The sequence below is a fragment of the Trichomycterus rosablanca genome, chromosome 2 (assembly GCF_030014385.1).
Source record: "Trichomycterus rosablanca isolate fTriRos1 chromosome 2, fTriRos1.hap1, whole genome shotgun sequence".
Taxonomy (NCBI): domain Eukaryota; kingdom Metazoa; phylum Chordata; class Actinopteri; order Siluriformes; family Trichomycteridae; genus Trichomycterus; species Trichomycterus rosablanca.
The window spans coordinates 14,131,575-14,154,842 of NC_085989.1; the positions used below are offsets into that span (position 1 = coordinate 14,131,575).

Below are 23,268 nucleotides of genomic sequence, written 5' to 3' on the forward strand. Positions count from 1 at the left end.
CAAGAAATCTGAGGGGGTGGGGGGCAGTGTAGTATTGTGATTATTGATACCTTGTGTGTGTGTGTGTGTGTATCTTTATCCCTCCCTCCTGTGTTAGTCTTATCCATTCATGTGGGGTTTTTCTATGGGGTGTCAGTAAGGTGCAGGTGTGTTCAAGACGATTGATTTAACAGTTTCTAATTTAGCACAGCTTATTGTTTTTGATGTTTGGATGCCTTCTCAGGCCCTATTTCGCTGTATTTGAAGAGGGAATAAAATTGCTAAAGAATTTTGGCCTCCTGGCTGCTCTGTCACAATGCTACAATATATTAACTTTATGTTTGTGAAAAAAAATTAAGATATATTGTCTAATGACAATACATAAATGAAAAAAGTGGAAATTTTAGTTGTTTAGATGTTTGATTTGATTTGTATTTAATGTCTATATTTCATGAAATGCATTTGATGTACACATGCCTTTTAAACAACTAAAGCATTGATCCATTTTGTTGTTGTGAAAAGCATCAGGTTACTCATTTAGCCTAGACCAGCATATTAAAAAAACAGAAACAAAAGATAGCGATAAACATTCCCATTTCCCTAGCTTGAGTTTCATTGTTTGCATATTGGCTTAAGCAATGAAGGTTCATTGTGTTTGTGATGCTAGAAAAGGAGAGCAATTGGTACAGCTGGGCAGAGTAGTCCCTCTTAGTCTCAATTAGTGTCCCTATTGCCCTATTCATCACTTTCCATAATGGCTGTCGTAGACAGTCACACCCCGGATTGCATTACTAAAGCTTTTACAAATTATTATTTAAATGCCTGTGTGATATAGACATCTGCTATCATATGCATACACCAATAGACACATGGTCATGCTTTGTCATCTTATCCCAACCTAGAAAAAATTTTGATTAGTACAGTAACCCATACAAAATCAAAGTTTATCTGTCAAATATCATATGTACATGTATTTCATTAAATGTGCGTTTAAATCATATAGTGATGCACAGCTGCACTTTTTAGTGCGAGAGTGGTTACTGTGTGTGAAGTACTCCCATACCAGGACAGACATTGGCTTGTGCATCTTTTACTGATAACAGTCTAGATAGTTCTTTCTGTAGTTTTCCATGTAATGTTGTCTGTTTCGGACTATTCTTACACAGACTAAGATTTTTCTGGATTAAAAGAATGTTTTTACAATATAATGTATGGTAGATGGTAAAAAATCTCATTTTTTTGCTATCATAAGTTGATAATGTTCTTTTTGAACTGATTTACATTTTTTCATGAAGCTTGGTACAAAGTGGTGAGCCACAACCCATCATTGCTTATAAAGGCTGACCCTTTGGTGGGTCCGCCTTTTATACCCAATCTAGATTCTTTCAACTGTTACCAAATCACCTGCTTATATGTTTTTCAAAACACAGTAAATTTAACTTTTTACTTTTATTTTGCATCTCTCCCAACTTTTTTTGGAGTGTGCATCAAATTGTAAATGTGTCTAGTCAAAATTCAACAAAGTGGAAATCTTTTATTTCCATATTTGTCAATTAAATAAATGTTTAAGAGAATGGGTTTTGTACATCTGGGCATGTATTTGATATTTGTATTGTATTTGAATGTATATGTATTTGAAATAAAAAATTTGCAACAATATATTAGCTGTTACCCCAAGCTCAATGATTCTTATGACCTGGAACAAATAAAGGAAATTGATTACAAACCTAGACAAATGCAAATTGAACTCATTTATCTCAACCACAGCACAACCACTTGAAAACATTCTAATATCAAAAAATCTTTGTCATTAATGATTGCAGCCTGACAGTGCTCACTTAGTATGTTGATGTAGTGTTGACGGATTGTATCTGCACACATTAAGTGCACTATTATTCACAGCAACGTACAGAGGAGATCCTTGGTAGATTTAGTATTTCTTCTTACTAGTACAAATACTATCAAAATCCCTTTTAGACAGATTTTAGTAAAGAACAGAGTGCAAAGCAAGTGTCTGTCCAGTGTGATTAATTCTTAGTAAAAGTGCTTAGTAAAGTGGCACTGATCTCTGTTTTTTGTGAAGGAGCCATCAACCAACAGGGGTCGTGGTTGTATTAGTCTTAAGGAGGGTATGAGACTGTAGCAGACGCGAGATTCGAACGCACAAGTTGGACATGTCAGTTCTTATGTGTTAGCGTGTTTTACCACTGCGCGGTAGTAATATTTACCTTAAGAGCTTAGGATTCCTTTTCACATGACAAGACACATAAAGCTTTATACCAGCTTGTTGTTGAAGTGAATGTTTTTGCATGTGTTTAAAATCTGCTCAATTTGAGTCAGTCTGATCTGTAATACTGACGGTATGTTAAATAAACTGTTTGACATTATTGTGAGCTCTAGTCACTTGAAAATACACTTAATGTATATTTGAACTTATTTATTCATCAGCTTCTTATCATAATTACGGTCATGGGGCGCTAAAGTTTAACCGAGAGCTCAATAGGTGAAACGCAGGGAGACACCTAGTTAGTTTGTGTTTTTAAAAGCATTTATCTAATGACGTTTATACAGGTTACTATTTAAACTACACCAAATGAATATTTATGTAGTGTATTTTTGCAAGTATAATTACAGCATCATCCCAGGAAAAAATGTACTGTGAAATTTCATAGTAAAACTGTGAAATATTTTACAGTTGTACTTTGAAATTTTGATGGTAATTTGGCCACTTCATGGTTCTACTGTGAAATTTTATAGTAATCTAGTTGACAGTTCCACTATGAACTTTCACAGTAAAACACTGAATTATTTCACAGTTCTACTATAAAAAAAGTTCACAGTAAAACTGAATTATTTTACAGTTCTACTATGAATTGATGGTAATTTGGCCACTTCATGGTTCTACTGTGAACTTTCATAGTAATCTAGTTGACAGTTCCACTATCAACTTTCACAGTAAAACACTGAATTATTTCACAGTTCTACTATAAACAATTTCATAGTAAAACTGTAAACCTGATTAATTATTTTACTATGATGTTTAACAGTTCCACTGTAAACTTGGTAAACAGTTTTACCCTGGACTTCACAGTTTACTTTGTAATTACTGTACTTTGACATTAATTATACAATACAATACAATGTATAGATCTCACAACTCCATTTATTCAGCAACGGTATAATTTCAAACACAGGCACAAAAACAACTGGTAAGGATATCTTCTAAATGGTAAACTGATAACACATGTACCAACTTGGCATTCTATAATGTAATGTTAAATGCATTAAAATAATAGTAATATAAAAAATAATAGTAATAGATTGTATTTGTTATATAATAACAGAATTATATTACACGTAATAATTTATTTTACGATGGTAATTATACAATAATATAATTTTATTATACAGTAATATATACAATTATATAACTGAATAATGTATTGTGGTATAAATCTATATATAAACTCTATACATACATAATGAAAAATCTAATTCATAAGCATTCCTTATGCATTTAATTATGGCAGTACTGGGTGCTTGGGTGTGTCCTATGTCTGAGTGTGTGTGGCGGTGTGAATTGTGACATGAATTACACCTCTTGTTTTCCTAGCTTGTCCACATTGTTGAATTTGCTGGTGAAGTACACTTTCTGGACCTCCTTCATGGGGAAAATCTGTTCAGCCACCTTTAAAAATGCAAAAAAATAATCAAACATTTGCCGCCATCACCTCTAAGCTACAGGGGCCCTAATATATTTCATCAGCAATGTCTTACATCTGATGTATCATAAGGCATATATTTGGTAAGCGTATCATTAATTACCATTAATTGTTATGGTGCAAAAAATATTTATTGCTGAAAAACATGACTTACCTTCATCTGCACTAAAGCACTGACGCAGACAGATCTTCTCTCTTTTTAATTTCATTATTTTAGTAGCTCAGACTGCCTTAAGATGGATTGGCATGGCCCTTCTGATTCACTAGTTACTAGAAAAAGAATCAAACAATTAATATCAGCAGCTATGCAATCAGTACACAGTTTAGCATTTACCCCGTAGTAACACACCCAACAGAAGCTAAAAACAGTCAGGGCTTTAAGCATATATAGATATGCAGGCGGGCACAAAGGTAGATGAATGGATGGATGAAAAGACATTGTCAGCACCAAAACTGTAAAGAAGTGAGTTGTTTTACATATTTTAACACAAATTTATTTTAAACACAATCTGTTTTTAAAAAATCAATTAGCACCTACTTTAAGTTTCCGAGACCCAGGCCTCCTTGTAATTTTCTCTTTTACAGCATAGTCCTAGAATGAAATGATTTAGAATATGTAGTTATCTGAGTTATCTACAAAAACAGTAACATTCTGTGGATGTGGTTGTAAAGCAATGTACTAAAACGTGCTGCTACTATCATGAACAAGAATATGAAAAACCCATCCTTATGTGCTGATGTAAATGTAGGCAGATACTGTTATCTACAATACCCGGGTCTTCTCTGTCGGACACTGAGACTCTCTCAACCTCAGCAGCCCTCCTTGACGTGGTCATTTTCCTGGAATAAAAATACTGTTTTTAATTTCATATTTAAAATCTGTAGTTAACAGAATGCTACAATAGCTTAAACACAGTGGCACAAATGCAGGGTTTTCCCTGGGTTGTTGGCAGGCTTACGTGGTGTGGTCACTGGGCTTGAGCTTAGGTGGTGCCCAAGTTTTATAGGGAGTAGGGAAAGAGTAGGGAAAAACCTGAAATGTGTGTTAATAGACATTTCCTGAATAAATCATATAAACTTTGATCAACTGCCCCAGTTTCACAGCAATAATTTAAAGCACACATATCACCCATCATTCCAAAAAAAAAGCTGGACCTCCACTATTTTAGGAGCAACTTGCAGGTTAACGTTCACATTTAATTAAGACGTGTATAAATAAGACATAAAAGGTGAATTGTCTTGTAGGAAATATTAAAATCATTTACATTATCTGTACACTTAGAACTATAAAAAGTGATAGGTTTATTATAGTGCAGTTTAGCACTGTAACAACACTATAAACTAAGTAATTGTACCAGTCTTAACGCGTTGCAAGTATTACTACGCATTTAAAAAGAGCACAATCAATTACCGTCAGATAACAGACTGTTTATGCTAATGGTTTAGCTAACTTCCCAAGTAACTAATTTGAAGACATAGAATCCTGACACCTGTGTTATTTTCGGCTTTCTAAAATGGCCATTTATTTTTAATAACATTTTAGGCATAGTAAATATATTATTGTTTATTATTATAAACTGTTTAAGTTAATGACTTACCATCGAACTTCAGGGTTTAGCGCGCGCCGCTTCACCAACGTCTTTTTATCCATTTCTCACTTTCCAGATAACAGTTTAGCCGTTGATGAGATTTTCCGTCGTCAGATTCTTGTGTCCTTTAATAAGCTCTGACTCAATAACACATGTGGCAGGAACTTTATCTTTAAGCAGATACACAGCGCGTACTTTAACAGACTTGTTTTTGAGAATTAAATCACTGAAACTGACTCTAAATTTGTATTTCGCGCGGTTCACCTGACGCCAAGCTCGAGACGCTTGGTTGAAATAACGGTCTCAAATCAAGTGCGCATGTGCGCATGCCCATATGTCCAGACTGACATGATGTCTGACATGATGTGTGTAGAAGAGAGGTTTGCGCAGAACAGGCAGAATAAAAGGCGCTATAAAGTCATCTGTCTGATGTAATATTGATGTAATGTAATATTTGTCCTGTCTGCATGAGGTTATTTGTATTTTTGTAATATTATAAATATGTAAATCTGTGCTGTATTCTTTTTTTATTAATCATCTAATTTTTTTAGATGTAAATAATGTCTTTTTGACATGTTTTTCATGTCATGTAATTAACTTACCCTCACACACATACACTTACACCCTTCATTCACATACCTCCTTTAAATAATACATAAATATTATATACATTATTATTGTCTTGATATTTGTATCTTGTCATTTACCTATATGATCATAGTTAAACTGTAAATTACTGTAAACATCAAACATTAGAAGAAGTGACTATGAACTATTCTTAGTTGAACTGTAAACTGTAAGTTGACTGAATTTTACAATTCAACAATATCATGTTTACAGTTGAACTGTAAACTTCACAGTCAATATTATTAAACACCGGAAGAGGTGGCCATGAACTTCATGGTAACATGAGAGTTCACAGTTGTACTCATGGTCAAACTGTAAAAGTGACAGTAGAACTATGAACTTTTATGGTTTAACTGTAAACTTAACAGTTTTACTGTAAAACTTCACAGTACATTTTTCCTGGGATGTAAAATCCATTAATTACCTGCAAAGTAAAAATACATAACATAGTATTAAAAAAGGACCTGAATGTTCTTTTATGAATTACTACAGCAGTTGTTTAACATACATGCAAAAATATACCAAACATTTATTTAAAAAAAGTTAAAGTTAAAAGTATTTGAGAGGTATATGAAATTAAATAAAACTTATTTTTAACTAATAGTATACTTCATAGTAATGTATTTATTTAAAGTATACTTTTTGATCATTTTTGAAAAGTATGATAAAAGTTTACTTGCAATCATTTGATTGAAGCATGACATTACTATTTTTAACGTTTGAAATAAGTACAAACATTTGCTAGTTTATTTAAAGTATACTTAGACAAATCTAATTATATTTTAAGTACCCATCCCAGGGTATTCTGCACCCATCATTTCCAGGTTGCACCAGTGTTGGCAAAAAAAAAACGGACTGTAAACTAAAAATAGTAACATACTAACCCCTAAAAATCAGAAATGTTTTAATAAGTTTTTGTTTTTTCTCAACCACAAAATGTAGTCCACATACATTTATTGTTTTCCTTTAGCTACACAGCTATATTTACTGTATATCTAAATGCATTAAATACATAGTGCAGATGAAAAAAACAGTACAATAAACTCACGGATTACAATAAAATACATGGCATATTTCTAACCTAAAAGTGAAGGGGACAGAAAATGTATGATTTTTGAAAAAATAACCCTTGAAACCCCCCAAAATGTCATTCAGTGCAACGGTCCCCCTACCTCTTTAAGTAATAAAACATTAAGAAGAAACTAATTAATCTTAAGTAAAACTTAAAATTTACTGCTTTGGCATAATTGTACAAATGTCATGTGTGACATATTAAATAATATTCAATCAGATGTGTTTTTTAATATTAATAATATTCAGGACACTTTCAGTCTCCATTTTCCCAATCTTCAGTTGTCATTCAGTACAACGTTAATAAAAAGCCTTATTTTAATATTTGATCAAGTTACTGCAGTCATGTGACCAATTATAACAACAAAAGAAGACACCTGGGGACCCTTCAGCACACACAAAGGTCAATGCATTTTAACATTATTTGATAAAAATGTGTTTTTACTGACATAGTACATTACAGAACAAAACTGAGTGTCATTCAGTACAACACATAAAACCTAATACTACGGTTACTCTTGTAAACAAACAAGGTTATTAACATTTAAATGTGAATATGTGTAGAAATGTCTTTGAGCTAAGGTCAATGTTAGCTTTGGCTAACCACTGGGATAACTGTAAAATGTGCTAAAGTAAAATTTCTGTTATTCAGTACAACAAGTCATTCAGCGCAACATAATTTCGCTGTTGCACTAAAGTGACAATGACATTGTTATACTGACTTTTTAATGTTTTAAAATTATTTTTTAAAGCAAAATTGAAACAGAAATTCCTTCATGTGGCCAAATCCACCTGATGAAATTTACTACCTTAAGTCTGATGTCAAAATCATAATCGCAGAACTAAAGCCATGTACAGCAAGAACCTCAAGGTTAACAACAAAAGATAAAATGTGACTTCAAATGGTTTTCACTGCTGAATGAATTTAGATTTACTACTGTTATGACACAAATTCCACACTTCCACACTGTTCTGGTGCCTTACAAGTTGTTATGATGGCTTCATTAACTATGTTTTAATATTAAAATGCTTTATGAATATATTGAAATGCTTTAACAGCAACCATTTTTTCATGCTATGACTGAGGACTTCAAATGATCTTATGTTACATCACTTTTATGCAAGTTTCTTGTTTTATTTCAGAATAAAGTTTACGTTTTTGATTGCCTTACTTTTTTCATTATGTAGTTTGTTTGTTTGTTTATTAGGATTTTAACGTCATGTTTTACACTTTCGGTTACATTCATGACAGGAAACGGTACTTTATCTTCACACAAGGTTCATTAGCTTTATCAAACACAGTCATGGACAATTTAGTGTGTCCAATTCACCTCACTTGCATGTTTTTGGACTGTGAGAGGAAACCGGAGCTCCTGGAGTAAACCCATGCAGACACGGGGAGAACATGCAAACTCATGATGTAGTAATATCATAACACATACTTTCCACTGGTGTGGCATAATTTCATTCTACTACTGCTACTTTAATCAATAAAGAACTTAAAAACAAATAAAGTCATGAATATTCTGATGTAACAGGATAATTTGGAGTATGTCATTCAGTGCAGCATAAAATCATCATACAGTGCAACAAAAACATTTGCTTAAAATAACTGTTATAAGTAATAATTATATATATTTTTTCATGTGAATGCAAGAGAATCCAGGCCTGCTTCATAGAAAACGGAGTTTGATTGAGTTTCAAATAGAATAGAATGTGTAGCAAAAACATCTTGTATACAAATAAACAAAATCCCAAGACGCATTAGAGTACAAACAATGCACAGACAATTTAAAACAGAGTAAGTACAGTTTCTTCTGCGGTTTTAAATCTTTTGTAAGAGATATACTAAACTTATAAATTTGAAATGGCTAAGATTGTTCCTTGTGTGTGTATTTTTTCATAAATTAGTCGTTGCACTGAATGACATTTTTGTGCCCTTGTTGTGTGTCAACAACACTAAAACTATCAAATAAGCAAAATGCTGAGAAAAAAATACATATTTACATAGGTGACACATTTGTGCACAATATTAAATGAAAAAATTATACAATTTAACCATTTATTTTTTTGGTACTAGGAACATCCTATTCGTCTTTTACCCATGTATGAATGTGTGCGTGTATGAGTGTCCTAGTCAGACTTGAGTTAAGGAGTCTGATTACTTGTGGAAAAAGTTTTTGTACAATATAGCGGATGGAGCAAATGCAATGGTACCTTCTACCTGATGGCAGAGGAGTGAATCGTCCATTTGATGGGTGTGATGCATCCTTCATTCTCTAGAAAGCATGTATTTGAGGGGAGTAGCGACAGTAGATCAGATTAGGCTATTGGATGGTGGAAAAAATGAAACAAGTGTGGGTGAAAACGACGAATTTGTGGTGTTGGTCCTTCCCTATGATAGTATATCTGAAACGGTGTGTGTTGTGTCTACAGTAGATTGATGTGCCTTATTAATAGAGCTAACAGATGGTAATAGTATGATTGCCTACTGCAAACACACAAACAGCTAGAAAGGAAGAAAATGTGAAAGGAAAAAAAAGATAAATACTGAAAATACTAAAAAGGAAGAAAATTCCTGAAGAAAATGCATATGTGATTGCAGCTCAGCAGTGGTAAAGTATGTAGAGGATTTGTATACTTGTGGCTGGTGGGTTGTTGCTACATTGTTCTAGGTGGTTGCTAGATGTGTACAAGTATGTATGTGGAGGAAAGCGGTGTGAATACATTTGCACAAATATAGGATTGTGTTTATGCAAACACTTTACTGGTGGAGGTGTGAATATTTGCTCAGACAGCAAGCACGCAGTTGGTGGGGGTACAAATACTTTTGCTCAAATAGTGCATGCACTTAGTTGTTTGGTGTGTGAATATTTTTGGCTCAGACAGGTGATTGTGTGTTTGGGTGCAAGCAAACAGTTACAGGGTGTAAATAATTTTCTGAACTGAATTGAGCCTGGTTCAGCATTACCTGAGGTATGCTGACTTCAGGTCTGTGCAAGGAGATTTAGCAGGAAAAAGACATGAAGACAGGTGTCACAGAATGTGCTAATTGTATTGACAAAAACACAAGTATTTATGAAACAACCTAACCAATCAAATTATTTAACAGTAACAAAGTACAAGTGTATCCCTTATGGTGTGTTTGTAGTGTGTATAATCAGAAATAAGAAAATTAACAAAGAGCATCTGAATGAGAAAGGATGTGACTGGTTACAGCACGGCTGAGGCAGCTTGTCCTGCCATGTTATTCACTGTCAAGGGATGTGTGTGTGTGTGTGTGTGTGTGTGTGTGTTCACAATATGATGAATACGACTATCATGAATAATCTTGATTAATATAAAATATTATTTTATTATTATATATTTTGAGAAATTGAAAAAGCCTTTTATTTTGTATATCAAAACTGTTAAACCTGTGAAGATTTTGCTAATGCTAACTTCATGTGTTTCCTTTCCCCTCTAAAATGACCAGATGCCTGAGCAGAGAATGACATTGTATTAGCTTAGAACAAAAGAAACTTCTGAAGGTCAAAGATCATGTTCTTCCGAAACGGCTTCATCCAGCCCGCTGATGTCTCATTTAGATCTAAGTGCATATTGTATAATGATATAGTATACAGTATAAAGAATATGAACACAAAAATACACACAAACATATCCAACATTAAAAAATTTATGACACATGTTCTAATTTGTGGGTTTGTCTATTTTAGACACACCCGCTGCTAATTACTGCATACAATAGCATTTAGCCATATAGTCAATCTTTACAGACAGAACAGAAAAAAGGTATACACTGAAAAAAATACTCTCACAGAAGTACCTCTCTCTATTTTTGCACTGCTTGATTTGTATGTCAACTGTAATGTTGACTTTAAAATGAAAACATATGTAAGCAACAGCAGATTAGCAGCAATGCACTAGACCACACAAGGTCATAGAAGGTTCATGTCAGTTGTGTAAATATTGTCTGTGAGCAGAACTGAAAAAACACTGTTTGCTCCATGCACATTGCCAGGTATCAGATTGAATAATATAAAGCAACGTTTCTCAATGTGGGGTCTGTGATGAGGTGTTATGGGTTCCACACAATCTTTAACCAGAATAAATGTTAAAGTTAGCCAAAAGAAACGTGATATGACAACAGGCAGCAGTCACTTGCAGTACTGTGCAGTAATTGTATTTACTTTACTGTTATAATTATTTGTTATAATTATATAATTTAATGCACACAGAATGTTAAAAATGTATACTTGAAGTACACTGGTGCAAGGTACAATAAAACTGTGCTGACATTTCGATCTGTGCTAAGATTAACAATTAAATAAAACAAATATATATGCATGGTGGCATGGTGGATCAGCAGGTAGCACTGTTGTCTCACAGGAAGAAGGTCCTGGGGATCCTTTCTGTGTAGAGTTTGCATGTTCTCCCCATGTCTGCAAAGGTTTCCGGGAGCTCTGGTGTCCTCCCACAATCCGAAGACATGCAGTCAGGTTAATTGGAGCAACTAAAATTGTGTTAGGTGTGAATTGTACCCACCGCAAACCTGAATACAATAAAGCAGTGGAAAAACAGACAATGATTAAATGAATTAAAAATAATATATAACTGGCTAAGGTTCTAACAATTTAAATAATTGTTTTTAAAAATAAATATATGGGGGTCCATGGATTTTTATTTTTTTTATTTTTTATTTTTTGCACATTAAGGGGTTTTTAGCTTTTAAATGTTTAAGTGTTTGTTTGATGATGTGTTTTTGAAATAAAGCACATCATTAAAGTCCTTAAGCAGTGGACATGTATTGTCTTTATAATTTACTATTTACATTTTACTGTATTTGTTTTGGCTAACCTACAGAAAGTGCCAACATTTACAATTCTGTTTCTGTTCCTTGTAGTAGGTTTTGTAAAATTTCTGTACATATATCATATAGTTTAAATAAAGCAGATATATTATTTAAAAGTACTTTGTTTTAAAAACATAATTATTTATATCTTAACAAGTTCTTTTCTGTATGTCAGAATTATCATGTATTCATTGCTGTTACTAGAATTTTGTTAAACCACACAAATCTAAACAGACACAAATCTGTGTTAAGCTTTGAAAGCTTTGAAAGACAAAATTTATAAATTAAATTTATAAAACACTAAAAACTATAAAACACTTTTTGATACCTATTATACCTACTTGATACCCTCTTACCTATTACTTTTATTTTACTTCAAAAAAGGAAGCAACAATACACTGCACTATTTCTATCTTAAAAGTTCAAACTACGGACAAACTGGGAGATAAACTTAACCACTTAGATCTTGCAACTATAGCACATACTCGCCATCTATTGGAAATAAGTTATTTCCTAAAAAAAAAAGACTATTTGGCTTTTAAAGTATTAAACAAGAATTAAACTTAAATAAAAGTAAAATATATCGTACATTACGTGAACTTATCAAGCTATAATAAAAATACTTTTACAAGTTGGTCACATTACGTCACCGAACTACCGGTGACGGGAATGTACCTGTTGCCTCAGGTAGCCGAAAGCATAAATGTATACATTTAAAGGAAACATGGTAGAATTAGAAGGTGTCTCGTGCGTTTACCCATATATTTAACTTGTGTAAGCGCTGATATTATTTTTGGAATATTCAATGTAATCAAGGTCAAACTTTATAAAAAAGATTTAAATCGACTTCCGGGAAGGTTAACCACAGTTACCCGCCACATTTCCTTCATATGTAAGTAAACGATGTTGATTTATTGTATACTGGTGAAAGTTTTTTTTAAATGCGCACTCTTATGTGTTATTTAAATTCGTTTAGTTGTCATTTCTTTTCTTTAAATGTGACAACTGCACGTTATTCTCGTGGTTTGTGGCTAACTTAAAGGCAAGGTAAGCTGGTTTTATAAAGCAACTCGTTAACTGTATGTGTGCTCTGTGTATAGGCTACTCTATTAGCTAGCCGTTCTTTTATTTTTTTTTCACAAATATACTTAAATGTAGATTTAGAGTTCAGAATAAGAACACGACTCAATAATGTGCTAAATTAGTTTGGTGTTAAAAACTAGTGGATCTCAATTGGTGTTGTTGTAGTACTTATGTTTGTTCAATGTCTGTCGCTACCCTAAAGCAATTTCGTAATTAAAAATGTTAGTGGTAAAATTGTAAATAAATCGCACTATATCAGGTTCTTAAAATCATTTTGACTCTTTATATGCCAGCTTAATTCTTCTTTCTTATCACAAACCCAGTTCCAAAAAAGTTGACATTAAGTAAAATGAAAACAAAAACAATGATTTTGTACTAAAGTAAAGACGGCATTAAGTGGAGATATGCTTCGCTTTTTGTAAATATACGTTTTTTTTTAAGTTCCACAGTTTATTAAATTAAGTACCAATTTTAAACAGACTTAATTTATAACATGTGTATTAACATTAAAACATGCAACAATAAATAAATAAAATGAATAAAGCTGAAACAGGTTAACAAATATGTAATGTAATTTGTAATTTACATGTACAATGGCCAAAAAAGAGTAAATAAACTATACACCCAAACAAACTACATGCTGAAGTGTTATGTCAAGCATTTTTGTCAAATCCATAGCACAATGTGCATTTATTATTCTTTTATATCTGCTGCTATATAAACCCTACACTACTATTTATATATCACACTATATTGTATATTATTTTCCTCGCTCTGCATTTAGTCAGTACCATGTACTAGCCAAACATCACACTTTTGGTCCTGTCTACTTCATTTTTAGGTCTTGAAAATTTCCCATTTTTATTGTAGGTCCTTTACAAGAAGTAAGATGGGGTTTAAGACATTCAGAGACTTGCCCTAAAGTCACTCCAGTTTTGTTTTGGATGTATGCTTTAGGTCATTGTCATGCAGAAAAGTAAACTGTTGCCCTGGTCATAGACTACAGTCTAAATTTCAAATTTGGCCAAATGGCCAGATCCACTAAGGTTCAAAGATGTGCCAAGATTAATCCATTTCCAAATTATTCTGGCCACTATTGTCCTGAGTAAATATTGATGATTACTTAAGTATATTAGTGAAAAAAATGAAACAATACCACACCTGCAACATACTTTAGGCCCACATTCGGGTTATGACCCACCAGTTGAACACCGTTCTAAACCATGTATGAAAGAATTGCACTTTGTTATAGTGTCTTAAAATAAGTGCCCCTGTATTTTATAAATGTTAAGTGGCCTGTGTGTAAGGCTAGTAATGAGGACATTGTAAGCTCAGTGACTGGTACTGGACTGATAATTGAAAGAATCCTGCTTTAATCCCCACCACTACAATATATGGAATTAAAGTTATGCTTCTTTTTTCTACCTTAATAATATTTTTTATTACAAACTCTAATTAAAGATATACCTTTTGCACCTTAAATGTGTTTTGTTTTTCTGGAGCTGCTAGTTTTTATCGAAAGGATTCTATAGGTCAAATTGGGTAATGACTATATCAAGTGCTTAGCAAGGTTTAGTTGTTGGGAGCTGAATAAAAATGGCGATTACAGTACATTTCTGAGTAAGTTTGGAAAGCACTAAATTAGAAAAATGCGGTAATTTCCATAATAGACACTTAAGTGAACAGATATTAAATTATCAATTACATCCTAATATTACCTACTCATAATTTTAAGATGCCTTGATCTTATTTCACAGTATGACACTAGTGAATCATGTCAGACAGTGGCAACATCAGCTCTGAGAGCTGGGAGCGGGAAGGAGGCCCTGAAGCCATGTCCATGCATAGTAGTATCAAAAAGAGGTGGCAATACAATGAGCGCTGCGTTGACCCAGTTGAACCAGAAAATTATGGAATAGATTTTGGAGTAGTCCAAAACACCCAGCACAAGGATGCTAATGCCAGTGCTACAGAGACAGAAACAGTTACCTTTCTGCCTGTGAAAGCACAGCCTTCATCAGGACCCTGCATGTGTGGTACCTGTGCCTCAGTAAAGAGCTGTAGGACATTTGTGTGCAGTGTGCTGACATGTGGACTGTACCGTGTCTGTATGCGTTTGCCATGTCTGCTGCCTTGTGTGATCCCAAAGAACGAGCCAGAATGGAACAATGGCTTTTATCCAGATATTTTTATTGGTGGTGTCAAAGTGGACACATCAGTTCTAGAAAAAGAGCACTCGTGTAGCTCTTCTATAGAAGAGCCGAACAGTCCAATCTATTTAAGTCAAAGCATTAGAGATCTTCAAGATGAGCACTTTAATTATGAAGGCGCAAATGAGGATGTGGACTCATTGATCACACGGAAACTTCTTGAGGTTTTTTCTGAATTTGAGATCAATGAACTGGCAAAATGTTCTTCGGATTCCATGTTCCTAAAGCGCTCCCAGGAAATCAGTCAACTCATCTCTGACATTGTCCAGGAGCACAATATTAAGGAGCAGGAGGCAGAATGCCGGCTTGTGCGCGAGATCATTCGCATCAGCACGCGTAAGAGCAAGAAGAACGCAGTCAGACAGCAGGAGCCCCAAAGAGACAGTGGCAATGACACTTGGAAGACGAGCGACAAGAAGACTATCTTCAACTCTATAAGTGATGGCAGTAAGTAGCATTAACACAGCTTACTATTCACTGTTGTATTTCTTAACAATGCAAAACCTAAGCACAAAATATTAAACATGCTGTTCACAACTCTTTCATTACTTGATCTTGATTCTTGTATTATAGGGTGTGATTAAGAGGTTGTAGCAAAACTTGCTGGGCCAGACTTATTTCTAGTAAAATAGAATTTTAATTTAAAATAATATACTGTATGCATTAATAAAATAATCGCCCGTTAAGTATAAAGCCATGCCTCACAAGTAGGAACAATGCAGTAAAATATATCTTTTTAGGACATAAACTGCATACTCTGCTTTAGCTTTAAAAGCTTTTAAACTATGTTTAAGATGTAAGAGTGCACTGGAGCTGAACAACACTTATGTGTAGGCATGTCCAAGGTATCAAAACTGTTGTACTGCCCTCATTGATGTCACTTTAATTGGTGATTGTCATAATAATTGCAATTAGTCATTTAATTGACTTTTCTGTTGTTCCTGTGGCTTTCTACAAAATTGTATGAAATGATGTGCCACATAAAAAATGCCAGACATAATAATGTAATAAAATAATTTTAAACAGTTGCTATTAAGACGTTCACAATAAAATTAATTCAGGTTTTATTTGGCTTTTAGACCATGTATGTAGATCATTCTCAGAGTTGTTTTATCAAATTATTCATATCGTTATACTTGGACCATAATAAATCCCTTTTTTCATAACATCTTAATATGCCAATAAAGACAAGTGTGTTGCAAGTTACATGATTTGTTGGTTTGTTTATTTGGATTTTAGCGTTATGTTTTACACTCTTCGGTTACATTCATGACAGACACACGGTAGTTACTCGTTACACAAGATTCATCAGTTCACAAGGTTATATTAATCACAGTCATGGACAATTTTGTATCTCCAATTCACCTCACGTGCATGTCTTTGAACTGTGGGAGGAAACCGGAGCACCCAGGGGAAACCCACGCAGACACGGGGAGAACATGCAAACAGTTAAATAATAGGAAATACTTAAATAATTAAGAATAGTTTGTGAATAAGAGATTCTTATACCTTTTATATGTCTTTATTTTAGATGATTAAGTGTAGATGATAAAATGGCAATTATTTACATTCAAAATCATTGCAACAACACAGTATATTGTGTAAGAACGTAAGGTCAAACTTTGAATCCATTATAAAAAAAAAAAATGGTACTATTTTGTATTACATATTTTGCCATGGTATAAGTAAAATAACATGCACCAGGTTATCTGTTACTGTGTAATTCCTTTCTGCTTTATGTCAGAGCTGGATCACATCACCTGGTTGTTGCTTATATTTCTTAAATGTACACTTAATTTGTTAATACAGTTTGCAAGCTTAAAGATGAGCATAATTATATACACTGCATAAGTTGAAATACATTTGTGCCATCACCAGATGCAACGCTTAATTTATTATCATCCTAAGCTTTAACTGTCTGGTGGGTTTTTTTTAGGTCTAAAAATTTCAGAAGAGAGGTCAGATGACATAGAAGCTCGAAAGCTGCGGAACAACAGTAACCAGTGTAATGTATTCATTTATTTTCAATTAATTCTTGCTGATCAGGGTTGAGGCAGGTCGGATGCGGGCCAGAAACTTTAGGCGCAAGGCACTAATGCATACTGGACTGGGAGCTAATCCATCTCACGCCATCACATACATGGTCACTGCCTAACTTACCTCACTTACCTAGCACAAATAGTGTAGCCTGTCCACATTCTGCTTTATTGGCTGAGTGGGAGGAAACTTTAAGGGATTGTGCATGTGCACTTTTGCCAAACAAAAACACTAAATGTCTTATGAATTATGGCGCAGCAGAGAAATCGTACCTAAATAGCTTGAACACAATTCACCACCAGGGCATTAGACTTGCTCTGGGGCATACCTTGCAACTCCTGTTCAAACACAGGTGATGTCCTTAAACAAGCAAACTTTAAATTGCAACAGGCTTGGAGGATGCTGTGCACGAATAAAACCCCTACTATCTAAAATTAGGTGCTATAAAAGTATAGCATAGTTTTTCAGTTTCTTTCTGGTGACTGAACTGCCACTTGGTTGGATTTGAATTTGTTAATACTTTTCAGGATATTAGTAATGGCTAAACTCTGTGGGACATGACATAACAGTGAATACATACTAGCTTTGTATGGTTAATATGTGGCAAACACACAGAGGTTTATCCTTGTAAATTATTTTAATTGTGTTGTCAAAAGTGCCTATTTTGAACTCTCTTTGATTACTGATGCTGTGATCACATTGACTGCATAACAGAGTTGTGGTGCATCAACAACTGTTCATCTGAGATGTGTTTTTAAACAATAAGATTAAAACAAAAGTCATTAGCCATCTTCATGAATATCTAGGTGGTACATTGCTGAAAGTGCTGATTCCAACACATATATTTGTGGTTTCAGAAGTGACTGAATCCTGAAGCAAGCTGGTTGGTTCCACTTCCTGGTTCAGAAGCTCTACTAAGCTTGTTTTTAAGCTTTTTTTCTATACAAACTTTAAAAGTAGAGGTGTACACACATCAAGCTTAATCTTCTACAACCCCAAATCTGAAAAAGCTGGGACAGTATGGAAAATGGAAAACTCAGCATTTTTTCACTTACGTTATTGCAAACAGTATGAGTCCAAGATATTTAATTTTTTGTCTGGTTAATTTCATTTAATTTGTTATCATACAAATGAATATATTAACTTGTTACAGCAGGACATGAATAGGATGGTAAAGAACAGATAAGAAAGACAACTGAAAAAAACCTTTAAATTAAAATTAAACGTAAATTAAACATAAATACAAAGCTAGTTACATGACATTGCACACATAGTGTAGTTATTTACTCAAAAAGGTAACTTTTACCTCTTTTGTACTTGTGTTTATGTATTATATATGAATAAAATATACATGTATAATATATGTAACATATTACAGACAGTGTGTACATACTGTATACTGTCTGTAATTGCACATTGTATTGAACTTATATTGGTAGTGGGGTGACAGAATAAAAAATGTTATGGAGAGTTGTTGTTATAGAGTCCGACGGACAGGGCCGGAGTGGGCCACTTTTTCAGCCCGGGAGTTTCATGCCCAAACCCGGCCCACTTTTTCCATGGAGGAGGAATTTGAATAAATGAAACAGCAGCTAGCTCTTACAATGCCTCTTTATTGGGTATAAGTTCAGGTATATGTTGGTAAGTTAACAGAAAACACTTCACTTAAACATGTTTAATTTAAATTTAAATCAGATAAAGATTTAAAAGGTAAAAAAATGTGATAAAGATGAAAACGTATTTACATTTGTACAGGAGCAATAAGTTGAAATAAAAATATTTAAAATTAAAATTGCTTTTGTCATCCCCACAGAGAGGTGCTCTATTGTTAGGTTTACACTAAACTCTAAAGTAGCTTCACTACACGCATATTTAGTAGGCTACCTACAGCATCAAAAGCCTCCTAAGAAGTGCACTGGTTTCTGTAACTTTATTAATAACGGCTGTCATTGTCTATAGACATGAGACATGGCTTATCTGCTGCTCTGAGGCTAAAAAAAACATTTCATTAAGGGTTAGCCTATTTTGCTGAATAACATAACATGCTTGAATTTTTTTTAAAATTTTTTTTAACAATTTAGCCTATGTTATGATGGTGTGAAATTGATAATGATTTAGGCTATTTGTCTCCATTTGTTAAAATAAATTAGGCTATCGTGCTGACATCTTTCTGAATGTCTGAACAATTTAACATATACCATGTATATTCTCTACGTTACATTTTACATTACAAATAACTATCTTAGTTTAAATAACTCTCTTTTTAATAACTCTCTCTAGTATAATTAAGTTATACTATCATCTACCTGTCCCTTCAGTAGTCATGGCCTCCTCGGGATCATCAGTACAGTAGCGTCGGAACATTCCATTAATGAGTTAGGCTATTTAATATATTACACTTCAAATTATGTTTATTATTTTCAGCTTGAAACTGGATATTTGTGATTAATGGTGTGTACTGGGTTCTACAAAATGAACTACGCCAAGTTGACGTTGCAAATGTTGCGCAATACCGGGGGTCTGTCCTCTGGAAAACAGGTCTGTTAATTTGGCACATTTGGCAGCATCTTCTTCCAACGCCTTTCTTTTTTTTAACCTGGCCTTTTCGGCTCCACCTGGCCTCTTCCTGCCCTCCATCACCACCGACTGATGGTTTGCGCTATTCTGTTGCTATATTTACTTTTACCGGCGCTCCAGAAAAGATGCCTCGTGGGCCCAACCAACTTAAACATTTGGGAGGGGAGAATTCCCTCAGATGATAGAACCCATCTAATCTACTGCGATGTAGGGGCTGTGCTGTCAGATGAATGGAGAATGAATGCAAGAAGAAGATTAAATAAGTGACAGATAAGTGTCAAAATTATTTTTCTCATTTAACCGGCCCAAACTCGAGATTGACATGAGCTTGCCCATCGGGAATCCTCCCGAATCTCCCGATTAGCCACTCCGGGCTTGCCAACGGATGGTCTTTTGTTATAGGGTCTGGTTGTTATTGTAGACCCTATGGTAGCAATTCTTCTTAGACAGAGGGTGGAGGAGTCTGGTGCTGAAGGAACTATTGGATGTGAGGTGTTGTCCAGAATGAATGACAGCTTGGCTATCATCCTCCTTTCTCTTACCTCCTACACCGATTCAAAAGGACAGTCCAAAATAGAGCTCGCTCTTTTAACCAGCCTGTTTAGTCTTTTCCTGTCTTCCCCAGAACACCACTGCATTAAAGATGACAGTTTCTACCAGTGATGTAGAAATATCTTGAAAGTGGCCGGCACACTCCAAAGGACCTATAAGGATGTTATTGAGGTGAACACTCAGATATTTATACTTCACCATCTCATTGTCCAAACTCTGGATGTTCACAGAAGTCGTTTAATGCAACCTTTTCCTAAAGTAGATCACAGACTCTTAAGTACGCTGGTGCTGATGTGAAGCACATTTAGTTCACACAAGAATGTGTTTTTTGGACTGTGTTGCAGGCCTAAAATTGCATAATGGGTTTATTTTAACAACTGAAATGAAGCTGACCAAACAACATTTTGGGTTCATTCTGTCTGCAATTAAATAAAAGTAATTGTAGGAAAAATTATTTTTATTTGCGTTTTCCATACTATCCCAACTTTTCTTTTGCTTTGGGTTTGTAATACACTGGTTGCAGCTCTATCACTTAATTGCTGAATTGAAAAGAGATCTATATTTTGTGACTGACACATTCATGTCTAACAATTGCACACACATGCTACATGCTAATTAATAAGGTAAAAGAAGGTATTTCGTTGTGTAATACATGCATGCTTTAGTTTTTGTTTGTTTGTTTATTTGGGATTTTTAACATCATGTAACTTTGGTTACATTCATGACAGGAACGGTAGTTATTTATTACACACGATTCATCAGTTCACAAGGTTACATCAAACACGGTCATGGACAATTTAGCATCTCCAATTCACCTCACTTGCATGTCTTTGGACTGTGGGAGGAAACTGGAGCACCCGGAGTAAACCCACGCAGACACGGGGAGAACATGCAAACTCCACACAGAAAGGACCCGGATCGCCTCACCTGGGGATCGAACCCAGGACCACCTTGCTGTGAGGCAGCATGCTTTAGTAAAGTAAATTGCATGTTTGTATACATCTACCTTGTTTGCCACTGTACATGACTGTCAATAACAGTGTAGGTTTTACTATACGAAATCACTGCATTTCTGTTTATGTAACAATCCTCTTTTCTATTAGAATATCTAGCAGGGGGTGCCTAATACATTGATCGGGGGCAGTGCAAGCTGGTATATCGTGCCTCATTCAAATAGGTCAACGTGATTGGCATAAAATGCAGAGGTTTCGGAATCCCTTACATTAAAGAGTTTCTTTGTGTCTCAAACGGTATTGAATACATCCAGCTTGATTACAAACAGTGGCTCTAAACAACATGTTGAATGAGCTTAATTTATAGCTGCAAGGCAAAGCCAAATGTGTGGTGGACATGATCAGCTCTGTGAACACTCTCAAACAAGTTATTGTCCTTAAAGTTGCAGCATCACAACTGGAGCTGGAAAACCATACAACTGAATATTGCATGGTACATTAAACAAATTCATAACGTGATAGCAGACTTTGAACAGCGCTTTTGAGACATTAGTTTGTTTGAGCCGATTGCAACATTCATGTGCTTTCCATTTGGTGGTACAGCTGAAGTCGATGTGCATTGTTGCTCCACATGAACCTATCTGTTCCTGAAGATGAAATTTTAACCCTACAATCAGACATTTATATGAAGTCAAGGGCCTCTGCTGGACATTGCTGGCTGAGGAAAAATATCCAACCATAAGAAAATGCGACACATATTTGACAGCATTTTTTTAATCAACCTACTTATGTGAACCCGCCTTTTCCCCACATAAAAATAATTATGTCTAAATATCGGTCCACGCTTACTGATGAACGCTTGGAAGCCTGCTTGAGAATTAGCATGAGCAACTATTGTCCAGACTACACAAACCTGACTGACAACATTTAGTTCAAATCATCAGAATAAGGTTAGTGTGACTTTTCAGTTGCTTGCCCTTTGGTTCATATTGTTTGTACCTGAAATAAATTGCACCATAATTCATTTAGAAACGGTCTAAGACCACACTGCTCATGTGCTCTTGGTCCGCTTATTTGGTGTGCACCAAAGTTTGAAAGGAAGCGTTTACACTTCTACTGTACATCAAACATTGCTACATCAAATCGCAGTAACAGCACAATTACACCAAGACTTCTTCTAATTGAACCAAAGCTGACAAATATAAACACAAACTAAGTTTAGATTTTGGTATTTGGTATTGAAACGTCCTTCTTTACAGTTGCAGGATAAAGTTTATGAATGCTTCAAAAGTTCTGCATAAATTACTCAGAAAAGATGTATTTTTGTCCAGGTCACAATAATATACATTTATTCTGCATAAACTAATTACAAAAATCACATACAAACTGTACTTTGGTGTGTTTTGGTTGATCGCACTGCTTTTTTAGTACATTTAAATCATCTTTCTCAGCTTTTATGACAGCTCCTTAGTTTTTACCATGGTTGCAACACACCTTAAACACATCACAGCTAAAACAATTTAAGTGTTATAGAGTTCCCTATGGTGTGAACATGTTGTAACCCAACTTTAGGTCATACCAACTAGCAGCAGGTTTTAAAACAATCAATATTATGTAGAAATTGAATAATTGAGACATGGCAGCATTCAAATATCCTGCTACTTTAAAATATTGTATAATTCAGTTTCATTGTTCATTTGCTGTATCATATAACTGATAAATACTTAATTTAAAGCAACATGAAATGGAGACATTTAGCTCTGAGTAAAAGTGAGATTTCAGGTTTCGAGTTTTAGGGCTTTGAGCAGAGCTTTACTTTTTAGCCTATTTTTAGAATGTGTTATAAAATGCAAAATAGCAGGAGAAATAGCATGCTTCTTATTACTATCACATCTAGGGATGTCCCAATCACGTTTTTTTGTTCCCGATCCGATACCGAGTCTCAAACCGAGACTTGTATTTTCTAGATATTGTCTAGAGAAGAACTAGATAATACTGTTCACACAGTGCACACTT

The 23,268-nt window shown here is 34.4% G+C and overlaps 1 protein-coding gene and 1 long non-coding RNA gene across 3 annotated transcripts; one reads left to right on the top strand and one right to left on the bottom strand.

The window, feature by feature from the left end:
* Nucleotides 1–3,124: 3,124 nt before the first annotated feature.
* LOC134305501 (uncharacterized) lies at nt 3,125–5,560 on the bottom strand. Its single transcript, XR_010008581.1, has 5 exons — nt 5,300–5,560; nt 4,474–4,541; nt 4,240–4,293; nt 3,856–3,971; nt 3,125–3,667 (listed from the first exon to the last, which is right to left on the bottom strand). It is a non-coding gene; the product is annotated as an uncharacterized LOC134305501 (long non-coding RNA).
* Nucleotides 5,561–12,573: 7,013 nt separating this feature from the next.
* Nucleotides 12,574–18,922, top strand: kdf1b (keratinocyte differentiation factor 1b). Of its 2 annotated transcripts, none has more exons than XM_063011602.1 (4): nt 12,574–12,732; nt 14,681–15,580; nt 17,070–17,138; nt 18,028–18,922. In XM_063011602.1, coding segments are annotated over exons 2-4 (954 nt in total). In that variant the 5' UTR covers nt 12,574–12,732; nt 14,681–14,697; the 3' UTR covers nt 18,030–18,922. The 2 variants fall into 2 exon arrangements, with proteins under 2 accessions (XP_062867672.1, XP_062867663.1); XM_063011593.1 differs by having other exon boundaries at nt 18,031–18,922.
* Nucleotides 18,923–23,268: the final 4,346 nt, after the last annotated feature.